The sequence below is a fragment of the Pteropus medius genome, unplaced genomic scaffold, assembly GCF_902729225.1.
Source record: "Pteropus medius unplaced genomic scaffold, Ma_sr-lr_union100, whole genome shotgun sequence".
Lineage (NCBI taxonomy): Eukaryota > Metazoa > Chordata > Mammalia > Chiroptera > Pteropodidae > Pteropus > Pteropus medius.
In genome coordinates, this window is record NW_024345600.1 from 1,809,853 (window position 1) to 1,828,963 (window position 19,111).

Sequence of the window (19,111 nt, forward strand, 5' to 3'; positions counted from 1 at the left end):
ATTACAATACGGTAAAGATTAATTTACATTAAATCTATAGTAAATAGTAATTTTTACTTCTCAAAAAGTTTTTATTGTAGCATATATGTTTATATCCTCAGCTAATGAGGGAAGTAGACATGCATAATTCTACTTAAATATAAATAGAAATGTTAAGAAATCTGTTTGATTTGGGGATATTTTTTCTTTAATAATCTAAGCTGTGACAATGAAACTCTTTAACATCTATTTACTGATCATTATGACTTAAAAGTTTACAATTCTGCCATGAAAGATAAATATAGAACCTTTTTGAAGGTATAGTTTTATTTAAAAATTTTGTGATAAAGCCTAGCTCTATAATGAAGTGCTTTTTTCTTTCTAGGTAATATGAGTTAGAAATGTCTTTCTTGTTCCTGACAATAGAAAATGCATGTAGTTTGCTATTTTATAGACGAGAATTTTCTTCACTCTTGATGGACAATAAGTACAGTGCATGCTGTTTTGAGTTATAAATGCATAGAATGTCTTATAATATACTGTTCAAATGTTGTATGAAGAAAAGTTTAAGACTTATGTGATCTTTTTTCATACCCACTTAAAACCACTGAGATCTACTTGATGCTCTATACCAGCATTGTCCAATAGAAATACACTGCAAATTCTTTATATTTAATTTTAAAATATTTTGCAGGCATATAAAAAGTGAAATTAATTTAATAATAGATTTTACTTAAATGTATCTAGAATGTTTTTTAATCGTTTTATCCATATAACAATGAATTATTTTTACATTCTTTTAAAATACTAAGTTTTTAAAGCCCAGTGTGTATTTTGCATTTATAGCACAAAGCAGTTTGGTCTGACCACTTTTGAAGTGGTCAAAATGGAGTTACTTTATTATGTGAATTAATTATTTTCTTGAAGGAGAGTTGTTGGGGTTTCCCAAGACCACCATTAGGCTTGATGATTTGCTAGAAGGATACAGATTAGAGAAAATCTGTTAAACTCACGGTTATAATTTATTATAGTGAAAAGATGAGATAAAATCAGCAGGGGGACAGGTTGTATAGGATGGAATGCAAGAAAAACCATGTGCGAGTTTTCAGTTATCCTCTTCTAGTGTAGTTGCATGGACAATGCTTCATTTTTCCAGCCACCTTATATGACAGTGTATGTAAAGTGTCAACCAGGGAGGCTTACTTGAGTCTCGGTGTCCAGGGTTTTTATTGGGAGTTAGTACAAAGGCATAGAAGTACCCACATGATTGCTTTTAGCTAGTCTTTCTCAGCTTCTCTTATCTTTCCTTTTCCCAAAGGTCAGACTGACCCACTGTGGCCCAAAACCCCAGGCATACAAAAACGGGCATTTACCTTATGTTACGTTGTTAACAAATCATCTGGTGTAGCCTAAGATCTCAGGTCTATAGAGAGGTATCAGGGCAGGATATTCCAAGAGCTCAGAGATTATCTCCCAGGAGGCGGTCCTGGCTAGTCCTTTGGAATGTGCAGAGTTTGAGCCTCCAAACTTAAAGAGTTATCTCTTTACTGCACAGAGTAATTCTGGAGCCTTACAAAGGAAGGGTCTAGTATGAATTCTTACAGAAACAAAAGGGTAGATGAAATTGGAAACAGCTCAGTTCCCTTTAAATATCTAATATGTTTAAACAAATGGCATGGATTACTGTCAAGGTAGATCTATATAAAGGCAGACTCTGAGAAGTAAAGAGCCTAGCATTTAGGACAATGCTGCAGTTACAGGTTTCTTAGTTGGAATAAACTCTTACAGTTGACTGACTGCCTTCTATAAATTCACTTTGCTTAGCGAAATACATATATTCCAATTCTTATCTAAACCTCCATTTCCGCCTATGATGGAACAACTTGTATCTGACTGAGGCTTCTGCCGAGAACTACTTGGAAAGCTAGTGAAAAAAATTAGTTTGGAGGCATTGTACAGTTTCTGAGTCAGTCAAGACTTGAGGAGTCAAGATTCAGAAGAGAAGGGAGGTAGGCATATTCTGCGCTTGGTTTCCTCTTGAGACATTTTCCAACTTGTAGGCTATTTTGGATAAGGATATAAAAGCTGAGCAGTGTGTAAGAGAAGAGCAAGAAGTTGAGTGTAGCTTTCAATAGTTTGATTTTCTTGTTGTTCTGTTCCTACTTTTGCAGTTGAAATTCTTTGAAGGGCCACACCATAAGAGTGGAAACAAACCACACGTAGACCAGTCTTTACAGTATCTGAAATCAAGTCTCAAGCTAGCTCAGTCCCTGATTGGATTGAGGTGCTCTGTTCCTATTCTGTTTGCCAGTAAAAAGTAAATCCTCTCTAGAAGAAGGTAACTTCATCCAGAACCTCTGTATTTTTCCATGTTTTTTATGCAGTCATTCTCATACAATGTATAGCTTTCAATAAAATACTAGGTATACTAAAGCCTAACAGAAAAATCAACAATAAAAACAAGTTATGTAGATTATCCATAGGTTATGCAGACTCCAGATTACAGATAGCAGTTTAAAATACTGTATCTGACCTATTCATGAAAATAGATGACAAAATGGAGAATTTCATGAGAACTGGAATCAAATAGAAATTTTAGAACTGAAAAATATAGTAACTGAAATTAAGAACACAATAGATAGGGTTAACTGCAGATCGAATATAGCTAAAAAGAGGATTAGTCAACTGTAAGATAAATTAGAAAATATTCAGCAACATCAGTTTGTTTTTTTGGTGTCACGGTCAAACGAAGTTAAGAGATAGGAGCTTTTAAATATCTCACTAAAGTATAGCTCTCGTTTTTAAGCGTGTAGATGAAAGGGTCCTTATTAGACTGTAGTTACAAATTTTGCTATTTTAATGTGTATGTGGTTTTTATATTTATGTTATAGTAATCTTGTTTTTTAAATAAGTATGTAGTATGGAGCTGGTAAATATATTATCATCACTTATAAATTTGTACTTGATACCCTTCCCCCGGGCTTTGAGCAAACAAAAAATATTCATAACTATATCTTATGGAGAGTTCACTTGTTCATAGCACTCAGATGCTTAGAATAGTCTTAGAATGAGAAAATAAGCAAAATACTTACAGATTCAAAATAGATATCCATAACTATATGGTAAAATATGTATTTCAACATAGAGGAGTTACAAGGCCCTGACTCTTAGTTGGGCTAATGGTTATAGTATGCTTGGTAATCTGGTAAACTAGCTCATCACAAGTAAGAAATAGTAAATTAGAAAAGAAGTTATAGGTAAATTATTGAGGATTTGTTTTGGTAGCAGATACCTTATTTGATCATATCTAAGACTCCACTATGAATTATACCATTGGTGTATGTACCACTAAAATAAAAGAAGGTTGTCAATTATATTTCAACATCTCATTAATTGTGAGATACGTCCTGATTTTGGAGATATTAAAATGTGGAGGGAAAGCTAAAAAGGTAAATCCTAGTTTTAAATCTTAGTTCTATAATTTGTTTGTTTGACTTCAGTCAGGGAACATCTTTGAGCCTGTTTGCTTATTTGTGAAAATGGAATATGTAGTCTAATCTTCAGAGTTAGGAAGGCTAAATGAATTAAGAGATATGAAAGTGTCTAGTATGGAGTAGGCATTTGATACCAGTTAATTTGGCTTTCATTTCTTCCTTCTAAAGCTTGGCATTGTTATAATAGGAAGAGACTCCTGATAACTGGCCAAGGGAAAAACAAAACAAAAATCCAATATATTGGCTAAATAAGAACTTAAGAAATAAAATTCCTATTTAATAAATTGTCAAACATCATTCGTTATTCTCTTCCCTACCCTCTTTACCTCTCCTATCCCCTCAGTTATATCTAAAGATATCACTGGTTCCAATGTAACGATTGGTTATTTATAATGATAGAGCCTACACACCAAAATAGTATTGATATTTTCACTGTATTGGTTTTTAAAACACATTTTAGGAAAATTTCCTACTTTTCTAAATTTAATTTTGATGCCAACATATCAATCTTTAGGTTATAAAATTCCTGCTTGTCTTAGCATTAATCAGAGTGAGTGGATCTTTTGGGGGTTGAATTTTGTGATGTTTGGCAGAAATGGGAATTCCTCATTATATTTCCGTTTTGAACATTCTTAGTAAACCCTGAACAATATTTGTCTTGAGCTGTAAAGTATTCATTCCTTTAATTTTGTGTTCATCCTGTTCTGTTCTTTCAGGATTTTTCAAGTCACAGTCAATCGATAGGATGAAAAAATTTAAGAGAAGGCTATCCCTTACGCTTCGAGGAAGCCAGACTATTGATGAATCATTGTCTGAACTGGCTGAACAAATGACTATTGAAGAAAATAGCAGCAAAGATAATGGTAAATATTTGGGAGATGGGGAAAGGAGAAAAGTTGCTTCCTACTTTTGATTACAGTATAAATAGAATGTGAATTTACTTTCCTGATTAGTGCTAATAACTTCCTTTTGTTTATTTCTCCATCTGGGTCGTTCGTTCTTAGGAAACATAAGACTACACAACTTGCTTGCTTACTGGAATGTTCCACTCTTACTCAACAGTATTGCTATACAGTAGTCTCTAACCCTGATGAATTCTCTTATCCCATTTATCCATTTTCACTGGCTCTTAAATAAGAATACTTTGTATAGAATTATCTTAGTTGTTAAGTAACTGTTTAAAATTAACATTTAAATGTTGTGTTATTCTTATAACTTGTAAGTTAATACAGCTTAAAAGTGCATAGTAAATTTGTGAAATTCCTTTTTGAGGCTTCACCACAGTTTTATGACATCATATATATGCATGTTGACAATCCATATAGAGGACAAGTTTTCTCACATGAGTGAATCTTACTATTTTCTTATTTCATATTTACTGCAAAATCTCATAGTATTGAGAGCACTTATAGAAGATAAGCATATAATGTTTCACACATTTGACAGTACTTTTTACAATGTGAAGTAGCACGCAGATGGTGTAAAATAAAAAGCTTGTTAAATTGAATGGATCAAAATACAAAATCCTGATGAAATTTATAGAATAAGACTATATATTCAAAACTGAAATAGCCCTAGGGATGTCATAATAATAACCAGAAAGAAGCTTACAGGAATGGCTGCCAGTGTGTCATGATGTATAGATTCTTTGGCAAGCCTTCCTTGTCTGTGCCTGAAATTCTTCTGTTAGGGATTTGTGGCAGTGGGTGAATGCATGAATACCCCTACCCTGTCCAGCTGAATGCAAATGCCCTTGTTGTGAGAGACAGTGGGATAGTGGAAAGGGCTCTGGACTTTTAAGTTAAAACTCATGGGTTGGAATTTAGATACACTAACATACTTAAACACTTATTAGTTGTATGACTGGGTAAATAATTTACTCTACCCAAGATTTAGTTTATCTCTTTTCCTCAGAAAGGTTATTATCAAGGTTATATGGCTTTTTGTAATGTAGAAGAGGAGACATGGATGATTTCTTTAGAAACTTTAAAATAATTTGAATATAATTTATATGTAGGAGAGAAACTTTTGCATTCGGGTCAAATCTCAAAGATGATTTTATCATATCTTTTATTCTTCTTGCCAAGAGCATAATTCTTCATTCTCTTTCAGACCCCTCCCCTTTGAATTCTTGGTATTAATTAAACACAGTGTGTTCGTTCTTTGGTTGAAGAGCCTTGCTAGCTATTTGTCAATGATGTTCAAGAGTAAAATAAGCATAGTATATATTTTGATGTGTGGTTTCTGGGCTACATTCCTAATGGGTATTTGACAGCAAGATAAACCTCTCCTTTTAAAAGAAAGAATGTGAGTCAAAGAAAATGTATATACTTTTTGGAGAGCTAATTAATATTTTAGATTAATTGGATATTTTGCAGAATATTTTAGTGTTGACTCTTAAAACTTGCTTAATTTATAACTAATGGTGAAATGTTGAAAAATATTTTTTCAAGTAGCACATATTGTTTTACTTTATTGAAACTTTCTTTTATTATAAAGTAATTTATTTAATTCTTTTATTATAAAGTAACTCTAACAGGTAGTAAAGAAGGAAAATAGGAACTCTTTTGGGCTTTCTCTTAACCTGAGTTACTTGAAATAATACTAAAAGATGATGTCATACTAGACATTGATTCTTCTTGAGTTGAGGAGATTGCTGGCAGCATAGGCTCTCTGAATTATAATCTGCTATGGCTGATTCCCTACGTGTAATAGCACATAAGTTCCAGGTTTGACAAAGATACTATACCTTTTAGGTCATTTATCAGTGCCTGATAGCTGGTTCTAACATATTCTTTCGTAATGGAGTTTATCTTAGAGCATGAAAAGCTCCCTAAGGTAGGTGACACGCACAGTCCACATCTGAACATGGTTTAATGAATGAGAAGTGGTAGATTATACTTTTCAAATGATTTCACAGATGATGTAACCAGTTTGTGAAGCAAGAGATCTGTCTAACAGTCATATAGTGGCAATGCTAGCTTAGGGAGGAGAAAGAATATACTATATAATTTCCCTAAGTAAATTGCTTTTGAACCAATTTTTGATCTGCTGTGGCTTGTTCAGTCACGTTCATGAGCACAATCTTGTTACCCTTGGGTTTTACATAGGCAAGTGACTCATGCATATTCTAGGACCAGTTGAATGGGGAAGTTAATGCATATGGGGATAATACTCTAAACATCTTGAAAAAACTATAATGTGTATGATGCATTTGGTTACATGTGCATATATACTCTCACTCATAGATACTCTACCTCCATCCAAATAGAATTTGATGTACTGTCTTTGTCATTTTGATAATTGAGTCATATTTTGAAGGCTTTACCTCAGTCATAAATGTATAATATAATTACAATTCACATTAAATTGCCTGTCTACTGTGTTTTGTACATTGATAGGTAGATTGAACCCAGGGAAAGAGGAATCTCAAATTTATACTTAGTATGTTAAAAATAAGTTGACAGTTTGCAAGCTTGGTTAATTTAAGCATATTGGCCTTAACTCAATATAGCTTTTCCTAAATATGAAATGAAATTTTTGTATGAATTATAAAAATTTTTAATTAAAATGTAAGAAATTTTGTTTTTAAAGTATCTTCAAGGAAAAAAAATGCTGAGCACATCAGATCTTTTTAGTAACTGAGAAGACATTAAATATTTAACTTTTTTACAAAACTGTCAAAATTAATTTATATTATTTCTCAAAAATTGAAAATAATAAAATTACCATATGACCCAGCAATTCCATTCCAAGACATATACCCAAAAGAATTGAAAAAAGTATTCAAACAAAATTTTGTACATAAATGTTTATATTCATAGCAGAGCTATTCACACTGGCCAAAAGGTGGAAACAACCCAAATGTCCATCAACAGATGAATATATAAACAAAATGTGACATATTCCTATAATGGATTATTCAGCCACAAAGAGGAGTGAAGTACTGATACATGCTACAATGTGAATGAACCTTGAAAACTGAAAGGAGCCAGACCCAAAAGGTCACATATTCTGTGATTCCATTAATGTGAAAATCCAGAGTAGGTAAATCTATAATGACAGAAATCAGATTAGTGATTTTCAAAGACTCAGTAGAGGAAGGAATGGATAGTGACTGCTTAATGGGTATAGGGTCTTCTCTGGTAGTGATGAAAATATTTTGGAACTAGATAAAAGTGATGGTTGCACAACACTGTAAATGTACCAAATGCCACTGAGTTGTGCACTTTAAAATGCTTAGTGTTATGCTCTGTGAATTTCATCTCAATAAAACTTAGCATATCTGAGAAATACTTTTTCCTCAGAGATCTTGATTTTCTTGATAGAAGTCTTAATACTATTTTAGACATCACAGAAAGTTATGATATTTCAGGATCTTGTCTCTTAATAGCCTTGAACTTAATTTTTTTTTGTAATGAGAAGGCGTATTGAAATTATTGAATTTGATGAGGAAGGATAGGTGACAACTTAAAATATGAGATATAGATCTCAGTTTTACTTATAGAAAGGTAAAAATAATGTTTTGTAATACATATAGTATTTGGGGCTTCCAAGTGCAGCTCCAACAAAAGTTACTTCTTTTGACACAACTAAAATTCTTCACCCAAGAAAATCAACTTCATCTTCATGTTCTCAGGAAGTATAATAAAACAAATGTAACAAAATGTCACTTCACAATTATTTAGGATCTGAAGTAACCCCAAAAGGTAGAGATTGAAATGGTCTCTCTTTCCAGATATTCCAGTTGTTTGTCCTTATTCCTCCATCTCTGCATGAGGTCAGTTTACCATGTTATTTGGAGTCAACAAGACTAGTTTTATGGATATTAGCAGCCTTTTTTCTTCCAGGTTTTTTCCTTCTCTTGCTGGTCTGATAGGTAATAGCATTCACAGTTAGTTTTTAACAGTAGTGGATGACACACAGGGGATTGTTAAGTAGTACTAACTCCTACCAATAGTGCAAGGTCCATGAGAGGATGTGGTTGAAAGCACAGACTTCATTGGATGTATGTTGAGTCTGGTATAGGATCAAGTTAATAATAGTGTTTAAAAGAGCAGGATTGGGAACCAGAAATGAGTAAGGCTATGGGGTGGGCTAAAAAATCGCATGTTCCTGATGATAGTAGTTCACTGAATTAGAAGATCCAGATAAATACGATGCCAGATAAATTTCTCAGTGGAATCATGATTGCCATGCTTCTGTGTTAAAAATCATTGGAAATCCTTAGTTGGACCTAATTACTTCATTGAATAAGATTTACTACAGTTTTTCATATAGATTTCCATTACTTTAAAAAAATATATTGTAAAATAAACATAACCTATAACTTATTATTGCAACCATTTTGAAGTATACAATTTTAGTGGCATTAAGTACTTTCGCATTGTTGTGCCACCATCACCACTGTCCAGCTCCAGAACTTCTTCGTCATTCCAAACTGAAACTCTGTACCCAGTAAACAATAACTCATTATCCTCTCCCCTCAGCCCCTAGTAACCACTATTCTACTTCCTGTCTGTGAATGTAAGTGGAATCATACAATACTTGCCCTTTTGTGTCTGATTTATTTCATTTCACATAATGTCTTAAAAGTTTCCATTATTTTTTAAAATACAGTATTATCTTATTGGACTTTCTAGATAATTGCTGTCACATCTTGAAATGTTAGAACGTTTTATGATTTTCTCATGCTCCCCATTCTCTTCTCTATATACTCTCCTTTGGTGACCTCATCTACACCTGTGATTTCAGCTACTATGTATATGCTGACTACACCTAAATCTGTATCTCTGGTCAGGATTTCTATCTGGATCACTAGATTCTATTTTAAATGCCTATTTGGCTTCCGCATATAAGTGTTTAGTAGAAATCTCAAACATAATATAACCAAACCAGAATTCTTGATTTTCTTTCTCCCAAATTTGCTTCTACTCGTTTTCCTCAGTTAACCTAAACAATTTAAAGCTCAAAATCCAGGAATTATCCTTAATTCTTTTCTCTCCTTTACCTTTCCGTTTTCCCCTTCTCCCTTCTGCCATTCCAGCTTGCTGTATATTTACTATGGAAATAACTTTTAAGACTCACTATTAATGATAGCCATTTATATATTTGATATGTGATTCCAATTGTCCTTTCACACATCATATTTTATATATTTTCAACAGTCTGCTGGAGTTAAAAATATTCTTTGGATAGATGTTTTTAATATGGGTGGGAGAGTATGTGTGAAAGTAATTTTGCAGCCATGTCTGCTGGCCTCTTGGCTCTGCTTTTGCAATGTATCCTATATCTGCCTGCTTCTCTCAGAGCATTTTCGTCCAGGCCACCATTTTTAATTGCTTAGGGTACTGTAATAGTCTTCTTCTGTTTTCCTTCCATTGATTCTCTATCATCTGTTCTCCAACAGCAACCAGAGTGATGTTTAAAATTTTTTTTATTTATGATAATTATAGATTCAAAAGAAGTTGTAAAGATAGTACAGAGAGGTACCTTGCACCTCTCAGTTCCCCCCTTTGATTATGTCTTCCGTAGCTATAGAATATTGTCAATCCCAGGAAATTAACATTGGAATAAAGCGTGAGTATAGTTCTGTCATTTTATCACATGTGTAGATTTGTGTAACTACTGCTGTAATCAGAATAAAGAGCTATTCCATTGTCACAGAGATCCCTCATGCTACCCCTTTATAGTCATCCCTACCTCCCACTGTCCCTTACTTCTCAGAGTGATATTTTTAAGATATGAGTCAGATCATGTTACTACATACTTCAAAGCTGCCATAATTGCTTCCAGCCCCAGAATAAAATTCAAACTTTTATGATAATGTACAAACCTGCTTATATCTCTGACCTCAATAACACCTCCCCCCCAAATTATGTACTGCAGCTACACTTGCCTTCTTTCTGTACCTCTAAAACTTTGGTTCTCGATGTGTGATCTCTGTACCCAGCAACATCAGCATCACCTTAGATCTGTCAGAGATGCAAATATTTGGATTCTGTGCCAGACTTGCTAAATCAGGAAGTCTAGGGGTGGGGCCTAGCAATCTATGTTTTAATCTTGAAAGGTGTTTCTGAAACATGCTAAGGTTTGAGGACCACTGTTTTAACAAGACAAACTCTGCCATGTGTTAGCTTTTGCAGTAGCTTTTCTCTCTGGAATATCTTATAACCCACCACTCACTCATCTTCTCATGACTGGCTCTTGTATTCATATCTCTGTTAAAAATACCTCTGCAGAGAGAACTTTACTCAATAGCCAGTGTCAGAAAGCTACTCATTTGTTTTCTATCATATATCTTTAAATTTTTGCATATTGCCTGTCATCTGATATATATTTTTTTATTAGTTTCTTATCTGTCTTTCCCTCCATTCAATTTTATAGTCTCAAAGAGTAGAGCCTTGTTTGTTTTGTTCACCTCCTGACGCCCAAGGCCTGTAGTAGTGCTTGTCAAATAGTAGGCACAGAACAGATATCCCCTGAATAATTTAAGGTACTTATGATCTCCATATTTTTTAGCTATATTGTCCAGGACTATAAACCTGTATTCCTTAGGATAGCTTTATAGAGCAGCTAAAACAAATGTCTATAGGCAGAATACTTATATATTTTATTATGAGTCCAGATATGGAATATGATAACCTAGAAAGAAAATTTTTCTTATGTGTTCTAGCCTGTTATATTTTTAAATAATTTCTGCTTGGTTTTAGGTCTGTGATTTAAAAAACGATATTAAAAATCTCAAATTTTGGGTAATAAATTTCAGAACCTCTGCATTGATCTATACTTAAGTACTTCTGTTTCATTTACTAACTGACATACCTTTTTGAATGTCAAGCAAATAGGGATATAAGTCCCTTTCAGCCAGGACCATATTTTTTATATTCTACAGCATGCCTAATCATAAGGCATGTATGAGGCAGTCAGTAGATGTAGGACTATGGAAACAATCTTGAGATATATTAAAATAAGCAAATGAATCAAAAATCTATGGGCTGTTAGTTTTGTGATTGCTAACCAGTTTTGATTATATAAGATGGATAATAAGTTACTAGACCAATTTCAAATATTAAAGTATTTTCTATAAATATTTTTTCATAGAAATTATTTTAAGTATAGTACTTTGTATAGATATGAGGTTAAGAAATGAGGTTAAATGTAATGGTCTCTATTATAATCTTTTGTTTTGTTTTCTGTTTTGCTTTCTTTATTCTTCTCATGTGATCCTGGATCTTGGACTGTTAATGGATGCTTTTTGGATACCGTGAATCACAGAGCCTATTGTGAAGAATGGCAGGCCTCCAACTTCTCACAGTATGCATTCCTTCCTCCACCAGTACACAGGGTCCTTCAAGAAGCCCCCATTGCGGAGACCACATAGTGTTATTGGAGGAAGCCTTGGCTCCTTCATGCCGATGCCCAGAAATGGAAGCAGATTAGGTAATTTAATTATTTGTCTTTTTTTTTTTCCCCCAACTTTCTGAGTGTATATAGGTCATATATATAGCTGCTAGGTTTTTAGGTGTATGGAAGTCGGCTAGTTTTTATTATCTGATTTGTCCTGTAAGATAAAAATCAAGTTGAGAATAAGAGAGAGTAGAAAGACGTAAGGTTCTAGAGAGGTAGTAGTGCTGACGCTACAAAAGGGGTAACCTTTAAAAACCAGTTGACCAGGAAGAACACAAAACCCTTAAGAGGTGGATGCAAGGTTTCAAGATATGGCAGCTTGAGATGGTGCTTAATTTAGGGTCCTACCCTAGTAACTCCAGATTATCACCATATGATGGCCCAGTACAATAGTTACTAAATATGAATATCACCCAAGTTGTTATGTCACTATGCCATTTTAATATCCAGGGAAAATATATGTCTGCAGAGTTCTGTGTATTTCTCTGGTCTTTTTTTGATGGTGTTTTATTTGTTATGTTTTGATTTTAAAATAACTTTAAGCATAATTGTTTTATAGTCTTATAACATAATTATATTTACTGAAGTTTCCAAGGGTTTTACTCTGCCACTTGCTTTATCTGTTTACACTTGCTATGGTAGATTATTTCTTCATGTGTTTTGTTAATTTGGGGAATATGAGTTTATCTACAGTGGGATTTTATCTATGGGAAATGTATGTAGCCTTTATCCCTATGGGGGTAACTCTACAGAATGGTGTGTTGGAGTTGGCTCACACTGGTTCATGAGTTTTAATTGTTAAATTTTCAGGAATTTTGCAAGTTGGTGGTTGAACATAGCCATTATTAAAATTTATATAAAATTACAATTAAGCTAAATTAAAAACAAAGGTAATGAATACTTAAACGTAATTATTTTCTGATTATTTTATTATACTTTATTATTACCAGAGCTTTGGGGGTTATTTATTTCTATTGTATCTGTATAGTCAAAATATTATGTAATGTACACATTTCTTTCCAACTGCATATTAAATGATGTTGTGTTGGTAGTTTGAAGTTGACATGAAGTATTTACCCCACACAAATTGGAAAACACTTTAGATTAGGGCTTGATTTATTATTTTAGTAGTTGTGTAGACCAGGAGTTGACAGACTTTTTCTGTAAAGGGCTAGATAGTAAATTTTTCAGGTGGGCCACTTATGGTCTCTGTTGCATATTCTTTTTTTTTAAAGTGACACTTTAAAAATCCAAAAACCACCTTTAGTTCAGGAGTCATACAAACACAGGTCATGTTTGCTGACCCTAGGTCTAAAGAGCGATGTCGAAAATGTTAGTAATGCAGATTAAATTTAAAAGTGCATTTTGTCTGTAGCTGTCACATTGTGAATTAATATAACACAAAAATTGAGCAATTTGAGAAGTAAATATTCTTCTAATACTCAAAAACTATTACTTGATTCAGCACAGTGACAGAGTGAAGTTTTGACATAAGCCTTCATTGTTTCGCTTTTGTCTTATTAATGGAAATGAAAATACCAACTGATATTCATGTCGGAACTGCACTTGTTTGTTTGACATGGGCACTTTCTTGGTTAAGTCAGAGGGTACACAAGTATTTATTTATAGTCTGAGGTTAATGTGCTGTTTCGTAGTCCTGGTGCAGTAGAGTAGATTCGTTTTTTAAGTCTGCCCTTTACTCAGGATGTAGCACTTTGCGAGTCTTGTGCCTTTTTGTAGGAAGCTCTCGCTTGCAACTCATCTTTTATCCTACAGTGGCGTCTAAACCCAAGCACTTTCTTAACAGAGATCAGCAGCCCCTCTCAAGAAAGTGACAGTCAATTTATTTATGCATAACAGCTTTGGATTTTCAATTCCCTGTCTTTGCTTCTTAGGTATTATGCATACATTCTTACAAACCCAGCTATACATTTTAAAGTATTATTATCTTTTATTCAGCATTTCCTTGAGAAAGAAAGATTTTTAGATTTTGTCACACTTTAAAGGTGTGATAGAAAAGAATAGTTGGCCTTTGATGTTCAGTATCAGGTCAGGAATCAGTCTCTGATCCATCAACTTTTACTTCCAAGTTAATTTTTTGTTCGGATAATCAGTTTAAAATTTCTCCAGAAATTTCTGTACTGGAAGTATATTCTCAAATTATATTTTGATCTATTAAAAACCATTGCCATTTGCAACTCTTTATCAATGCAAATAAGAATTTTCTCAACAACATAAGACAAAATATAGAAATGTATGAATTCTAAGACCGATTTGATGAGATCCTTGAGTTTAATTTTTGTTAAACAGTTCTCATATTTTTATAAGCAAACGTTTATGAAAGTTCAAATTTATAGTTTTAAATACTATTTTTTGTTTTATATATTATTGCATATAACATTTCATTTGGGTAAGGGAGTCCCATTTATCTAGTCTGTTCCTTCAGTTTTAGTTAATATTCAATTCATTGGAATATTCGTTGAGCACTAAATACCAAGGACTTTGTTAAGTTCTGGGAATGCAAAAGTGAATAAGCCAAATTCTATCCCCAAGGATCTCAAAACTTAGTATAAAATCATGTGAACTAAAAAATGCTCTTCAGTGCAGTAGGTACAGTAGGTGTGGGCACAGTAATCATCTGTGTCTGAGAATAGAAAACACTTTACTGAGTGATGACACATGAGCATAGGTTTGAAGAATAGGTTTGATAAAGTAGGGGAAAGACATCTCTTACGGATAAGACAAAAAGTATGTTAAAGCACTGCAACATGAAACAATATGATGCTTTTTGGAGAATGAATAATTGTATAAAGAGGACTAGTGACAAAAGATATGTTTGAGATCTGGCATTTGTTTCTAGTGGGCTACTCTTGCTAGATAAATTAGAGGATGATTGACAAATGCAGATATACAAGCAGGTGTACAAGTTTGTTTTTCATATTCCCAGATGGAATTAATCTCCCTCCCCTCTACTTCCATTTAACTTTTATCCCTATTTTTAAAAAATACCGTAGTCTACCTTGTATTGTATTTTAAATATGTTTTTGCCCCCAGCAGATTCAGTGAATAATTTTTGAATTATTATTGTTTTAATTTTAACACTGGGGGAAAAGGTATCTACATTAGCAGTTTTTAAAGTTTTTTAAAAATATTCAAAGAACTAGCTCATTTGGCTATAGATCCAATGGTACATTATTTAATGGAAAGAATACTAAACTAATTGAAGGCAAATGACCAGGTTTTTGTTTTAGTTCTACTTCTAAGCTGTGTGACCTTTGAAAGTCATTTAATCTTTCAAGGTCTCAGTTCCCAGAGCTGGAAAATGAAAGAACTGACTAATCCTTGTTGTTATTTCCAGTCTATAATTTTATTATTCAATCTTGATAATAACTTGAATGTTTATTTTTTTAGTTTTTTTATGATTGAGAATATAAAAAGATTTCTTACTACTGTTTTAAGACATATGACTTATGTTTTGATCTATTAACTGCACACCTCTGCTACCCAGAATGTACAGAACTTTTTGTGTTCCAATTTTTTTATGCGTTGGCTGTCTACATCTTATCTGTAGTGTTATTAAATTACGTGACAGAATATAATATATTTCTCATAAAATGTTTTAATTTTTGATGCAGATATCGTTCATGAAAATCTAAAAATGGGATCAGATGGTGAGAGTGACCAAGCTTCTGGGACATCATCTGATGAAGTCCAATCACCCACAGGTGTTTGCCTTAGAAATCGTATACATAGACGGATCTCAATGGAGGTAACCATTTAAAAACTATAAATGTCCCTATGTGTATGTGTGCATGTGTATGATACACCATGTATATATCAGACTAAATGCCTATTGAAAATTTTCATGAAGGCAAATGAAACTTGTAAGAAAATTGTTTCTTTGCATTAATGTAAAGTAGCTTTGTGAATATTTCCTTTTTCTAATTATTACCTCAAGGCAAGTATATGTTAATTATATTTAACATTTTGCAAAACACTATGTAGGTTCTCTGTAAGGGAAACACAAATTTTCAAAAATTCTGGAAAGCAGGATGATATTAGCAAAGTCTTTTTAGAAAATATGATTTTAATTATATTTTTGAGATTCAATATATGCTTTATATTTTATAAGTATTTCAAATTTCAAAACATATGCATAAAACACCAGATTTCTTTTTTTGCTTTACGTTATAAACATGGGTATCACTTCCTTTGTGGTTCATTATAACTAATCTCTGTAGTACACACAAGTTATTTCTCCATATGAGAGAATGAAGACCTATTTCTTTTTCTTTGTCAATGTTATTTATAACCTTGAGGACAGAAGTTGATTATGAATGTTATTATTTCAGTATATACTATAGATTAAAATAGTTTTCTCAAAAAAAATTGAGCATGTTTTAAAATAAGAGTGTTGTTAACTTCTTCCAGTGCTGTTGAGTTGAGATAATGATGATTAGGATATGTGTTCCATTGGTTGATTACATTTTCACTGATAAAAGATTACCTCTGAATCAGTTAAGGAAAACAATGTTTCCTAAATGATTAAATAACATTTTCATCTTTTAAGATCAACTTGATATCTGTTCATATCACTGTAAAACTTACATCACAATAACAGTAAAAATAATACTCCTGTTTTTCTTTATCATATATATGATTTTCTTTATTATATGATTAAAAGTTTTATTGTTAAGATCTATATCTAGACTTTCTCATTCTTCCATTGAGCTATATTTATTTCTTTCCCCAAAGGTTACACAGTCTTGATTATATTCCTTTTATTTTATATTTTAGTATCCAGAAAGGCTTCTTTCTCAGCAGCCCCCTACACACACTCTAATTTGCTTTAGAATATTTTTGTATATTTGTTTATTCTTCTAGATAAATTTTAAATGTTTCATTCCAAGAATAATCTTATTGTGATTTGTTTGGGGTTATGTAAAATATAAAACTAATACGGGAGAACAATTATCTTTTCATTATTTAATCTTACCATTTGAAAACATGGTATAATTTCTGTACTTAAGTCATATATCTCTCAACCGTTTATACAATTCCTATACTTCTCAATTTTATTTCATGATTTATTTAATATTATAAAAGGGATTTTTATAGAATTTGTTTCTTGGTTTGATAATATAAGCAAGATTTCCTTTCAGGTTTCTTTCAGTTCTAATTCTATAATTAAATGAAATGGAAATGCCTTTTACTTACTTCTTTCCATTGACTTAGCAATAATAAAATATTTCAGTTGTCTTACTGTGTTGCATACAAAATCATATGATATCTCCTTGGTTAGTTAATTTAAGCAAATCACATTTTGTGGTAGTTTTGCTTATTCCTACTATATGACATGTCAAGGTAAATTCCGTGTCTAATTTACCAATGAAAGGAGTTCAGAAATAACCTGTGTTGTCTACTTTGCTTAGAGGTCAGCATGTTTGCATTATCACTAAGAAAAAATATATTGGAGCCCATGAATCCAAAAGTCAAATGCCCTTATATTTTCTGTTTGTAGTTATCTATAAAAAAATTTTTTTTTAAGGATTTAAATAAGCGGTTATCGCTACCTGCGGATATCAGAATACCTGACGGATATCTTGAAAAGTTGCAGATAAACAGTCCACCATTTGATCAACCAATGAGCCGAAGGTCTCGTAGAGCTTCCTTAGTAAGTTTTTAGTCTCCTTTGCCTATGCCATCAGATGCACTTTGTTTGATTTTTCTGGGTGTGAGCATTTTATATTTAATTTTTGAATAGCTAAATTTTATTACATTTACTTCTAGGTTTTATTGTTTCCCATTCTTAAACGTTTAAAGATGCATATTAGAATAAGATTTAAGCTGTGTTCTATTTTATTTTGGGTAAGTTTTATTGCTATATGGTAGATGTACAGAATATGTACTAGACATATTAATATATATGAATATATATTAGATATACAGAAAAGTACATAATCCATAATTGTACAGCTCAGTGAAGTTTTGAAGTTAACAAACCTATATAATTAGTACCTAGATCAATAAAAGAAAATTCCAGAAATCCAGAAACTCTCTCCTGCCACCTCTCTGTTTACTTAGCCGTTATCTCTGCCTTCTAATGCCAAAGATTAGTTTTACCTATATGTTTTCCACTGTTTTGATTATGTTTATAGTATGTTTTAATATCTGAAAAGACTTTTTAAAATTCTCATTTACATGCATTCTTAATTTTAAAATGCTTTAGATATTCTATTTCTGATGATTTTATTTAAACTTTTAAAATTCTATAATTATGAATATATAAATTATTAAAATACATTTAATAGAAATATATAATAATGTGTATTCAAGTTTTTATATATATTATACAACCTGCATCCTAATATGTTTAGAAATGTACAATATATATTCTTTTTGTGGTTGGCTTCTTTACTCAATGTTATGCTTATGTTTTATCTAGGTTGTTTCATGTAGTTATAGTTCATTTGTTCTTATTACATGGTGTTTCATGTATAAGTATACTATACTTTATCTAGTCTTCTGTTTATGGACATTTATTTGGGTTGTTTTTAGTTTTTGGCTATTAGCAGATAGATTTATATATTCTGTCACCATTTCTATACATGTGTTTTGGTTAATGTATGTAGGCATTTCTATTGGGTGCATACCTAGGACTGGAATTGTTGGATAAGATTATATGCATATGTTCAGCTTTCCTAGATAATGTCAAAACAGTTTCTAAAGTGGTTGTACCAATTTACATTTCATTACCAGTACATGATAGTTCTAGTTGCTCTACTTGCCAATTGTTGATATTGTACCTTTAAAAAAATCTTTTTAACTTTTCTGGCGTTATCTCACTGTGGTTTTATTTTGCATTTTCCCAATGACTAAGTTGAACACTTTTTAAAAAATGTTTATTTATGTTTATTGGCCATTAAGATAGTCTCTTTTATGAAATAACTGCTCAGGGATCAGGTCTACTGTCTCTTTTCTGTTGGATTTTCTGCCTTTTTCTTGCTGATTTATGGGAATTCTTTATACATTCTGTCTAAACACCTGTCAGTTATATGTCTTGCAGATATCTTCTAGCATGTAATAATCAACCCAGCACTGGTTTTTGAAAGGGCAGGGCAGCTTTCCCTGTTGCAGTATCTCCTTGACATAAATTCAGGTGATTGTGTATGTGAGGGTCTCATATGGATGGTTATAGTCCTATAGCAGAGGTACATATAGAGTATTGT

At 32.4% G+C, this 19,111-nt stretch overlaps 1 protein-coding gene across 3 annotated transcripts in view; it reads left to right on the top strand.

Annotated features, from left to right (window-relative positions):
* Positions 1–19,111, top strand: part of CDK17 (cyclin dependent kinase 17) — an 80,740-nt gene that overhangs the window by 37,198 nt on the left and 24,431 nt on the right. For all 3 annotated transcript variants that reach the window (XM_039874064.1, XM_039874063.1, XM_039874061.1), the window contains 4 exons: positions 4,190–4,336; positions 11,751–11,915; positions 15,518–15,651; positions 17,431–17,556. In XM_039874064.1, coding sequence (XP_039729998.1) covers positions 4,219–4,336; positions 11,751–11,915; positions 15,518–15,651; positions 17,431–17,556 — 543 coding nt within the window. In that variant the 5' untranslated portion in view covers positions 4,190–4,218. Of the gene's footprint in view, positions 1–4,189; positions 4,337–11,750; positions 11,916–15,517; positions 15,652–17,430; positions 17,557–19,111 lie in introns of those variants that run through there.